Consider the following 12,309-nt stretch of genomic DNA (forward strand, 5'->3'; position numbering starts at 1 on the left):
TATTAAATTTTGTGCTGTGTGTTTGGCAAAAAAAAAAAAAGATAGGCTACAACCTTACACGCATGAAATCACATGAAACAATACACTTAATTAACACTTAACAATCATCCACAAGAGCGTTGTAGAGTTGTTGGATTGTGTGTTTGATAGTCTCCGTAGCGGTAGCTGAGCAGCTCATGTCTCTGCCCCGCCGATCTAAAAACAGCTTGTAGGTTACCGTCAATTACAGTAAAAGTAACGAACCCTATCCCTAAGACTAGGGATTAACGGGCAAATCTGCCAAAATGTTGAAATATCCCTTTAAGCACATTGTTTTAATGTTATAATGTCTGTTGTAACCAAGGTTAAAAGTCTGTATTAAAAATTTGTTGATTGCATATTAAAACAGCTGAATTCATATTTAAAAAGTTAATTAATAAATACTAAGTTATGTTAATAATTAAAAACAGATACTTACCTATAAAAAGAAATTGAACAGTGATAAAATATTTTTTTATACGTTTATTTTGAAAGAGATTGGCTGGAGATGAGCTGTCAGCCAATCGGGAAGAAGCTCCCGCCCCTTGACCTGCTCAAAGTGTTGCCAACTTGGCGACTTTGTCGCTAAATCTGGCGACTTTCCAACCCCTCTTGGTGACTTTTTTTGTCAAAAGCGACTAGCGACAAATCTAGCGACTTTTTCCCGTGATATTACAAACGTTTCTGGACCTGAAATCACGTTATCACAGCTGTTTTCAACGAGCAGCGGCGCTGCCGCGGGCACTCACAGGTAGTCAGCCTACACACAGTAGTGTCACGGAGCTGCCTCCGCTGCAGTCAGAGACGCTCTGCTCCACGCCACAGACATGAAGAGCGCCGCTGCCGCTGCCGCTGGCCGCACCCCCCCCGCTGAGATAATGACGTCATTTAGCGACTTTTAGCGACTTTTACGACAGCCAATAGCGACTTTGCTTACTGAGGAGTTGGCAACACTGCTCAGAACAAGGTTCACTTCCTCCGGAGCCGTTGTCAGGAGAGCGAGCAGCCCCGCATCGAGCACGACACTTAGCTTGTGAAGAGGAGACACTAGTAAAAGTTGATAAAAGTGATTAAAAACTACGGGATAACTCCGGTGACGCCCTGGACCTGTGAGAGTGAAGCTAGAGGGACCCGACATCTCCACCAAGAAGAAAACGCATCGGTGAGAAATCGTTTTTTCCATGCTAAATGCTAACCGCCAGTGCTAATCAGTGCTAATACCAGAGACCTTACCCACTCGTGTGAATCACTAGCGTTAAAGCTAGCACTAGCTTCATTTTGAAGGTGCAATATGAGACGTTTTGAGAATTTGTTGCACACTGAACTGTAAAATCTGATGATTTAGCACAGTATCTGCGTTTTTAGCACGCCGAGTCACTATTTTATGCTAAGACATGGCAGAAGGTGCACACTGTATGTCTTCTTACTGGTATTAATGTTATATTTGCATGCTTATTACTATGTGAAGACGTTATTTTTATATTATTGATGTGGAGAAGTTATTTTAATAACTTAATCTCTGATATTTTGAGAATGTTGCTATGATATTATTGGGTGTGGTGTCATATTACAATGTTTATTCAGTTAGAAATATTCTCTGTGAATTGAGTGGATTTAACATGATTTATATATTGTGTATTTCATGATTGAGAGTTGAGAGAATTAAGAGAATGTTCTGACATTACTCATCATAGGTCAGGTTTTCCTGTTGGATCCTTTGAACCTTGGACCTACCCGGATGTTGGAGCCTGGATCGAGACGTTTGATGGCGAACCACAGCCTGGAGGACAACTAGAGATATGGTGCCCGCAAAGAATCAAGAACCTGGATCCTTTCATCACTTCATTACACACACACACACACACACATATCCAACACATTCAACCATGCGGTAGGATAGATCCTCTTCACTTCCTCAGTGGACTGAACATTTCATACTGGGAGTGACTGAAAAAAGAGGTGACTTGAACTTTCAAACATAGCTGCAATTTTTTTTTTTTTTATGTTCCTACTTACCTGGGTAAGAATTGTGTTACACTGTGTATGTACATGTGTTTTGCTTATCCTTCTTTAAAGGACAATTCCAGGCAAATTCAACTTGAGGGTGTATGTTCTTATCATTTTAAGTCTAAAAGAAGGAATGTGAAGATTTTCAGTTTAACGTCTCCTGTTTTGCGGTAGCTGCGTCTGTCCCCGCATCGCCACGGCAGCAATGAATGGGAGTGGATGCAAGTTCCGCTGGTTAGGCTGTTTACATCCCTCAAAGCCGCAATTTTTTTCCACAGACAGCGTCAGATGGTTACTCAAACATGCACTGAGAAGTTTCTTTACTTCAAGCAAGCCGACATGCTTGTAAAACTAGATCTAAATTCAAAGTCTCACGCGAGACCCTGTTGCCGTGCTCGGTGCATTCAGGGGTAGTCAGAAAGCTACCGTTTGTGTCATAAACACAGGAATATCAACTCTTGACTTGCTTCAAGTAAAAAAAACGTATCGGCGCATGTTTGAGTCTCCACCTGACGCTGTCTGTTGAAAAAAATGTACACTTCAAGCAAGTAAAGAGTCGATATTCCTGTGTTTATGACACAAAAGGTAGCTCCTACTGCGCCTGAATGCACCGAGCACGGCAGCAGGGTCTCGCACAAGACTTTGAATTAGATCTAGTTTTACAAGCATGTCGGCTTGCTTGAAGTAAATAAACTTCTCGGTACATGTTTGAGTCGCCATCTGACGCTGTCTGTGGAAAAAAATGCGGCTTTGAGGGATGTAAACAGGCTAACCAGCGGAACTTGCATCCACTCCCATTCATTGCTGCCGTAGCGATGCGGGGACAGACCAAGCTACCGCAAAACAGGAGCGATTAAAATGAAAATCTTCACATTCCTTCTTTTAGACCCAAAATGATAGGAACATACACCCCCAAGTTGAATTCACCTGGAATTGCCCTTAAAGGTTTATTTGTAATGTTTAGGTCTGTTGCCTGAAATAAACCTATTTCTATTTTCTATTTCCTATGTACGAAAGAAGCAATATTTGAAAATGTGTTATTAAAGTTTTCCTTTGAAAATGTTTAAAAGCCATATGTAAATGTTTATACATTTAGAGATAGTACAAGTTTCTGTATTATTTGCAATGTATTATTATAATTTGGATGTGGTTTAAATACATTAAAGTATGTTTTTTTACCTGGAAGTAGTCCCACAAGTCTTTCAGCCTTTAGTATACTTGTAACACATTTGCATGAAGGTAGAAAGTAGTATACCAAAAGTATAATTAATACACTAACATCTAATTTTTAATGTACTTATAATACAAACAAAGTACACTTTAATTTAAGTAATTAGGCATATATTAGTACATGAAATGTCATGTACTTAAAGTGCACTAAATATACTTTAAGTTGTTCCACTTTAGTACACAAAAGTACACTAAATACACTTTAAGTTGAGCTTTTCTACAACTTAATTACAATTTAAATATACTTAACACAAAATTAGTTGTTCCAATTTAGCACTCTTCAAGTTAACTAATCTTAAACACACTTGAAATATAATGATGATTAGTGCGGCTTGAAGTACACAAAAGTATGCTAAATTTTAGTACACTTAGTACATTAATTTTTCACCAGGGAACTGATAAAATATATCTTCAATCTTTTAATAATAAACATGACAAACTTTTTGTTACAAGTCTTTGTGAATGTTTGAAGTTCTGACCTTCCAACAACAGCTCCACTGAAGTTATTGGGAGGATCCTTGGAATGGTCGCTGCTTGCAGACGCAATGCTGGTTCCGACTCCAGATTCACTTCCATCTCCAGGGTATGGTGTGTCTGTGACCCTAATACACACATAGAGGTTTGAGATGAATGTTAATAACGATGATGGTGCAGTGATGGGACTCATGGACAGTTAGGGATCCTCCTCTGACCTTAGATCTGTAAGAGGGGCTTCCTCCTCAAGTTGATCCATGCTGTTGAGTTCACACACCTTGTAGCTTCACCTGCAGAGGAAACACATCATTACCAGCTCACATGTCCATCATGTGTCCAGCTGCTCCTCCTCTGATTGGATCTAACTCTCTGTTTCAGTGTTAGGGCTTTCACACAAAAGGGGCTTTCACACAAAAGCACAGCAAATGTTAAAGTAAGGTTACAAAGGGTGTCAGGCCATGCTGTTCGAAGTGTTGCACACTATGTCCCTTAGAGGGCGCTAGAAGTATGTAGTAAAGAGTGTCACAGGGTTTCCTCCTCAGGTCAGTGAGGGGTGCTTTGATGTTCATGTCCACATGCCTGCACGCTAATAAATGGCTGCTGCCGTCGTTTTTCACCTCCTTTCCCACACAGTCTGACGACACCAGCAGGGCTCCATGCCAGTTCTGGTTCTTGAACATAATCATGTACCAGCCGGCGCGTTCAGACCGAAGAAATAACAGGTTCACAACCTGAAAAATCGGTTCTGAAGGGAACCAAGAAATAGTCGGTTCTTTGAACCATGTCATCATCAGTGGGAGTGTCGTATTCTAGGCTGTGAAGACTAGCAGGGGGAGGCAGCAAGGAGGAGCAGAAGGCAGCGACTACAACCTGGAGAAAAACAATTTGTTTACTCCTGGCATTAAGAAGCGTTTCCAGTGATCAGATTGTAATCAGATAAAGCCTGACCACATGAAAGAACAGGTGTAAACGCATCCAAGACATGTTGAGGACGGATTGTGATCCGATAGGACAAACCCCCTCCAAAGGTGGTCAGAGACCAGTGGCCCTCATTTATCAAACATGCGTAGACCAAAAAATAAATAAAAAATGGGTGTACGCCAAATCTACTGCAAGGATCAGCATTTATCAGTCTCAACGTGATCGTAAAGGCAAAAATCTCACACCAGCTCTGACCACATTTGAACCAGCGTAGAACATTATATTAGTGAAATAAATAAATAAATAGATACGATACAACCACATATTCATCAAGTCTGTGTTGAAAACTTAACTCCACTTTTATTTTGAGCAATGAGGTGAATTAAAAACCTCGATATGACAGATGCTCATGAATCAGCTGTGTAAACAGAAACAGTCAATGACAGATGTCACAGATCTGTTAGGTTGATAGATCACAGACAGAAACAGAGTGATGAACGGCTGCTCCTAACGGAGGCTCATGGGATTTCTTGGTTTCCCTCATCAAACTCATCAAATACACAATCCAACAACTCCACAACGCTCTGGTGGACAAGTTGTGAGCTGCACATTCACCACACTATGAGATAATAACACAACGTTACCAGACAGAGTTGTTTTAGAGGGAAATACAGAGACTGTTGATGAAAAACTGTCCCTGAAGGCAACATGCATCAGCGGTTTTGCATGAATTTCCCTCTACAACAACTCTGTCTGGTAACGTTGTGTTATTATCTCATAGCGTGGTGAATGTGCAGGTCACAACTTGTCCACTAGAGCATTGTGGAGTTGTTGGAAAAGTATCAGAAAGTATATAGAAAGAACTGTATGTAATAAACTTGATAATAATATCAGGTAAGTATCACATACACAAAGCTAAATTTAGTCACTCTAAATTACCTGTTTTGTGGCACTCCAAAGGAAAACAGAACAGTACATGCAAAGTATCTGTGACTTGAATAATAAGAAAGCTATGAAAACATATAGCCTATCATTTGTGCTCTTTAATCTCTGTATTTATTTAATAGCCTACCCCCTGGCTGTTGTTCAATTGTTTGTTGTACATTAATAAGAAATGCCTTTGTAATTAATCAATTTCTGTCAATAAAGATATATTGAGAAAAAACAACAACTCTATAATGTCCAGATATGTTATGGTGGCAGCGCGGTAAAGTCAGCCGTTGTTTGATTTTCGTTGCGCCCGAACTGGAGTAACTGCGGTAGGCACGGTCCTTGAGCAAAGTGAAGGTCCTAATAGATACATAAAGCCTACGTGCGTTTACTGGAGGAATGTGAAGAAAAATCACATCCAAGATGAGTGAAGTTATATTAGTTATATTTTATATATTATATTATGTATTATTGGTTATATTTCACTGCCATAATGTAGAGAAAAATCTGATTAAAACCACCCTCATGATTAACTCCATTTACAGTATGCTGAACTTTGACCTTACGTCACATCAATTCCTTCAAACATGTGCTCCTCATTTCTTTTGCATATTGTTCCTGGGGTCTTACTCTACTTCTGATATCATTTTGGTGGCATTTTACAGTAGCAATAGAGAAAAATCAAATTTCCAAGGTCAGCATGGATTTAATCACGAGGGTGGTTTTAATCTGATTTGTTACAGTAAAATGCCACCAAAATGATACCAGTACTCTATTAAAGCAGATATCAGTGGAATGTTTTTGTTAATATAAGTCCTAAATAGTCCTATTTTCCGTCAGCAATCACTTTCATGAAGTATTTCAGCCTAAACACGAGTCTCTCCGTCACTCTGCTCTGCTGTAACCCGAGGAGAAAATTTTCCTTGTGGGATACAAGTGTTATCCAATGAGGAGAGAGAACGGCATGAAGGGCTGTGTGTGCAGCCAAGGGATGCGCGTGAATGTGGTGACGTAGCACGAGGACCAATTGATGCCTGACAAGGGCGGGGGCTGCTAACTCATGGTGCGTTCAAAGAAACTCGTACTTTGTGTTTTTCCTTCCTGTGAAGTCATACCAGTTCGATCTGGTACGAGTTCACGGGTCGGAAGTTACGAGTGGCCGTTATAGGGAACTTTCACAGACAACAGGATGGTAAAAACACGAGCTACGGGTTACCTGGAACGCTACCAAGTCGTAGTTGTGACTTGAAGCTGTAACTTACGGTTTCAAAAGCCTGCCTTGAACGCAGCATTAGCCGAAACGGCCGTGAAGCTGATATCTGCTTTAATGTCCAGATATGTGATGGTGGCGCCCTCTCCCTGTTAAACTCGGTATGTCATAAAGTCTCTCTGCAGTGTCTCCATGTCGTAAAGCAGCAGGATGACGCCTCTAAAGCAGGAATATCGGGGCGTGACATTTAAATTACCATCGTTTTCAGCCGCCAGATTTATCAACACCACCCTGGTTCCACACCGAAATCAGCAGCGTAGCTACTGTATCAGCACGGGTGTGATTCGCTCGGCCTCATGACGCAGATAGTCACAGAGTTGTTTTACCAAAGTTGTTATCAGCGCAGGAATTTCACGAGGGCCACGAGGGCCATGGCCCTCGTGCCCGTCTGATTTGGCCTTGTGCCCTTGAAAAAAATATCTGCCCTAAGGCCACAGTGGCCTTGATGCCCCACCCGCACTGCCCCGGTTGATTTTGCGGTTTTCTCCGTTGCCCCTTTCCTATCAACACAGCTTTGACACCTGCGTCTTTTAAGAAAGAACAGTGCGTGTTTTGATGACATTCTAGCAGCGGCATCGTCAGGGGTGGGTTTGATTCGAGCCTGGCATAAACCGCTCGGGCGGCTATAGCAACAGTTTGACGACCGATCTATCACCGGCCAACCAGGTGACTTCATCAAACACCCCCCACCCGCCGAACCAATCATGTGGCTGGAAAAGAGCCAACACGTGCTAAGTGTTTGGGTTGCTACAGCCGTGCACGTCAGCAGAGGGACACCGCCGGTAAAAAATAGAAAAAATAAAAAAAGAGTTTTGCCTCGGAAGAAAATGTGAAGGAGGAGAACTCGGATGACTGACCGTGAAAAGATGCGTGGTGCGTCATTAACTCTGAAGTAACGCTAAACTTTCACAATGGAGACACCAGACAGCTGGAGCGGACCGACGTCCGGCCGCGTTCACACAACAAACGGACGCGGTCACGGTGCGGCCGCTCTGCTGCTGCTGCTGCTGCTGCTCAGCCCAGAGCCACTGTTGTGTTCACACCGACACAAATGCACTGCACTCAGGCGTAAAGTTCAACTGTGCCGACCTGAACACTGCCCAGACCCAGGCAAGCTACTATACTAACATCTGTTTTATTTATATGATACTGTTGTATAATGTTCATCATTACATCTGTCATGTTTAATTTTTGACAGGAAAAAAAAAAAACACAAAATAACCTTCTGATAACTTCAAATCTCACTTGTGCCAATAAAGGAATATTTAAGATTGACCAAAATAGTGATTTGAGTTAGCCTATATCGTGATATAAATTGATGTGGACTGAAAAAAATTATCGTGATAGGATTTTTTCTCATATCGCCCAGTGCAATAGTGAACAAGTAAGATAGGAATTTCAAAACATAGCTGCATAGGACTGGACCCTTGTGCAAAAAATTAAATGCATAAATGAATTTAAAGTAGAAAATTTCTGGTTTGCTTGAGCCCGTTTTATGTATTCATTTAACAGATACCGGTAGTTAGTAAATTCATTAAAGACGTGGATTTAAAATCATTGTTTTATTTTATGGCCTTGCTGCCCTGGCTTTTGGCCTTTGTGCCCTCAAAAAATTGACAACACGAAAGGCCAAGTGGCCCTGCCCCTAAAATGACGAAATTCCAGGCCTGGTTGTTATTATTGTTATCATTGTTATTATAACAAATGAACGTAGTTACTCTCTTTCCAGAGACACACAGGAGTCTGACATTTTTTTTCCCCGCAAGCAGCACACAAAGAGAGAGATGATGTTCACTCCACTTTGTCAGTCATCTTATAAAAAACCTAACAACACCACTGCAGAAACTACTCACCAGGCCACCAGTTGTACAGCACCAGGCTCCTCACGTTTTACAGCGAAGATAATAATTCTTACAATAGGCTACTTACAAACATTTAAAAACCAAACAGAAGCAGCTTATCCAACATTTCTATGTTGAAGTGTCTCTGACTGATGCTGAGTCATAGTAACTCCCAGACTCTCATCACTAACTATAACTAACCATATTCAAACACGTCTCCACAGATATTTTAAATGTTGTAACGTGTCCCATAAAAGATAACGTATGATATCAGTACATTAATAAAACATTAGAACTGGTTAGGCTACGTTACCTTCACAGGAGAAAATACCGCAGTGACCGCACACAGATTCAAGTGAAACTTAACTTGAAGCAGCTGGGTGGGACCGTAGAGACTAATGGGAAATGCAGTCTTCATTCCGGCAAAACTAGATTATTTACCCATAACTCACCTGACTCCAGTGGTCACTGTCAAACTCGCTACAAGAGGACGCAGGTGGTGCAGGAGCTTCATGCAGGTTCATCTCAGGTAGGAATGACTATGACACTGCAGCACTGCAACCAACTGTTAATAAAACACTTTAAAATATGCTTATCATAATACAGCCTATGTCACTGTATGAATAAGCGACAGGGCAAAGAAATGCCGAGCAGGTAGAGAAAACACATTGGTAATACAATAAATAAATAAAAATGACAGGTTTTTTTTAATATTATTATTGTGTAACTCAGTGCTCTCTGATATTATCTTGGTGCCGCATTTGTGGTGAGTTGTGCAGAAGCAGAAGGAGTTTGTGTTAAAGGGGAAACGAGAAGAGTGTCTCTCTCTCTCACACACACACACACACACACACACACACACACACACACACACACACACACACTGAAGTCACAATGACATCATCTTCAGCTGACGTCAAAATCAATTAGATAGATAGATAGATAGATAGATAGATAGATAGATAGATAGATAGATAGATAGATAGATAGATAGATAGATAGATAGATACCTGTCCGCATATAAACGTTCAAAGTTATTTATTTCATGAATATGGGTTATAATAGCCTAATGGGTTAATAGTGTACGTAGCCTGAGTGACGTAGCCAACATCCGGTCTGTCCGGTCACGTGACTTCCGCATTTCCTCTTTCATTTCCCATATGTTACCTTAGGGATAGTTCCCTTCGGTCCAGGTCATAGGTCCAGGTGTGTAGAAGACGTTACACAGGTGTCATAAAACGGGATGCGCCGCTTCAGCAGGTTGGTTATTAACGAGCTTCAGGTTTGGTCTTTGAACGCAGCTGGAGCGGAGTGACGTAGTGGACAGTAGCTTTAGCCAACGAGCTAACATGCTAACTAGGCTCAGCTTCCGGTCTCTCTCTGGCTAAAGTAATTAAACGGAACAGTAACTAACACGTTACAACACCGTTACCACTCATTAACACCTGTTGTAACCATGGTAACGACACGGTAACGAGCCAGTTGACCTGGTTAACTCACACTAACCCGCATGGAGAAAGGCTAGTTAGGCCTGGGGCTAATGAGCTAATGAGCTAGCTTCAGACAACAGACAGTTAATTAGAGAAGGAGGAAGTAAAAGGAGAGGAAGAAGGAGATAAAGTAGGAGAGAAGAAGAGGAGAAGGTCAGGATGCAGGAGAAGGAGGAGTCCCCAAAGAATTTAGGCTAAGTCAAAAGCAACTGGACTTGGTTATTTGTCCAAGTCCAGTTGCTTTTGACTTGCATTCTTTGGGGATAACCATAGATATATAAACATAGATATAGGCGACTAAGAGTCCATGTTGTTTAATTCTTTGTCTTTTCCTTCAGTCAGAAAGTCAAACTGTGTCTCTGTCTCCTCAGCTTCATCTGGATCGTCTCCGTCCTCTGGTTGGACTCAGGTGAGTTTGTCCACCAGGTGTCACATAGATGCTTCTGCTTCCTGCTTCTCTTCTCTTTGTCTCACTTCTGTCTCCTCCTCCTCCTCCTCCTCCAGCCATCGCTCAGGTTGCCGAGGTGACGGGTTTCATCGGAGACAGCGTCCTCATGCAATGCTTCTCCCCATCCCCTAACGTCAACGTCTACTGGAGGGACAAAGACGACAAAGTGCTGCTGGACGTCATTGATGGCGTCCACGACCCAACGACGCAGCACCACAAGTTCAGAGGACGAGTCCTGAGTCCACCGGACCAGAACCAGAAGGGGAACTTCTCCATCGTCCTCCAGAAGCTGCAGAAGGACGACGCTGGAGCGTACGACTGCAACATCCCGTCTGAAGGCGTGGAGAAGAGCTACAGGCTGGTGGTGACAGGTGAGACAGCTGCTGCACAGCTACAGACTGATAGCACAAGACTATTCTGATTATTGGTGGAAAAATATCTCTTAAAACGATGCATATAGAAGTTATGCAATTATTATTCATTATTAATAGGTACAGAATCATCTTATTCACTAAGGAATATTAACTACTAAGTAATAAATATAGATATAGACCAGTGGTTCTCTAACTATTTTACATTAAGGACCGTAAACTGACAGAAATTAGACCACGGATATGAAGCAAACACCAGAAATACACAAATATTTGTTCTGAGACTGAAGAACGTTACTTCTCTAGTCAATGTTCCTTCAAATTAGAGCCAATGAAGTGAATTTGTGGAAAGATTATAAAGAAATTAAGGGGAAAAAGTGGCACAATTCCTCCAAAAAAGTTAAAACATTTCAAGAAGAAAGTGGTAAAAATTCTCAAATAAAGAGCTTTAAAATAAATTCTAGAAAAAAAGTGGTAAGATTTGAGAACTTTGGGAACCATTGATGTACATTATTAAAATATATAGACTAGACTACTGTAACGGTCTTCTGACTGGACTCCCCCAAAAAAGTATCAAACAGCTGCAGCTCATTCAGAACGCTGCAGCTCGAGTTTTAACCAGAACAAAGAGATCAGATCACATCACCCCGGTTCTTAAGACCTTACATTGGCTCCCAGTCAGCTACAGAATAGATTTTAAAGTTCTGCTACTGGTTTACAAATCACTGAATGGTTTAGGTCCAGAATACATGAATGACATGTTGGTAGAGTATAAACCCAGTAGAGCTCTGAGATCTACTGACTCAGGTCAGATAGTGGAGCTCAGAGTTCAGACCAGACATGGTGAAGCAGCATTTAGCTGTTATGCTGCACACAAGTGGAACAAACTACCAGCAGAACTGAGATCAGCCCCAACTGTCAGCACTTTTAAATCCAGGTTAAAAACATTTCTCTTTTCACGTGCTTATAGCTGAGAACTTAAACCTTTATCTATTTTATTTTATTTTACTTTTATTTGCTCTTGCTTTTAACTCTGTTTTCAGTGTTTTGTTTGTTTTTATTCTGTCTTATGCTTCTTTTTTTAATGTTCTTTAATTTATGAAATGCGCTATATAAATAAAGATGCCTTGCCTTGCCTTGCCTTATATCTAGCTTAAAATAAATGATATTAAATATACAGATATAGAATGAAATTAGAAAACAGAATGATATAGAATGTATGAATTGGTAAGATTGTGAAACATTGTTGTACTCTCATTTGTATTTATTTTTTATATATACTTTTTCTTTTGTTAGTTTTTTTCTTTAA

The 12,309-nt window shown here is 41.0% G+C and overlaps 1 protein-coding gene and 1 long non-coding RNA gene across 6 annotated transcripts in view; both read left to right on the forward strand.

The window, feature by feature from the left end:
* The window catches only part of LOC311001087, a 441,127-nt gene that overhangs the window by 169,029 nt on the left and 259,789 nt on the right, over positions 1-12,309 (forward strand). The window lies entirely within an intron of this gene.
* The window catches only part of LOC311000978 (polymeric immunoglobulin receptor-like), a 98,362-nt gene that overhangs the window by 27,258 nt on the left and 58,795 nt on the right, over positions 1-12,309 (forward strand). For 2 of the 5 annotated variants that reach the window (XR_014596117.1, XR_014596118.1), the window contains exons 1-3: positions 9,819-9,951; positions 10,553-10,590; positions 10,686-11,000. Coding sequence is in view for 3 of the 5 variants with exons in the window: in XM_083991908.1 (XP_083848034.1) it covers positions 9,935-9,951; positions 10,553-10,590; positions 10,686-11,000 (370 nt within the window). In the remaining 2 variants the exon portion in view is untranslated. Of the gene's footprint in view, positions 1-9,818; positions 9,952-10,552; positions 10,591-10,685; positions 11,001-12,309 lie in introns of those variants that run through there. The other 3 variants (XM_083991908.1, XM_083991907.1, XM_083991909.1) reach the window with 3 other exon arrangements.

The sequence above is a fragment of the Trachurus trachurus genome (assembly GCF_905171665.1).
Source record: "Trachurus trachurus genome assembly, chromosome: 2".
NCBI classification, from domain to species: Eukaryota; Metazoa; Chordata; class Actinopteri; order Carangiformes; family Carangidae; genus Trachurus; species Trachurus trachurus.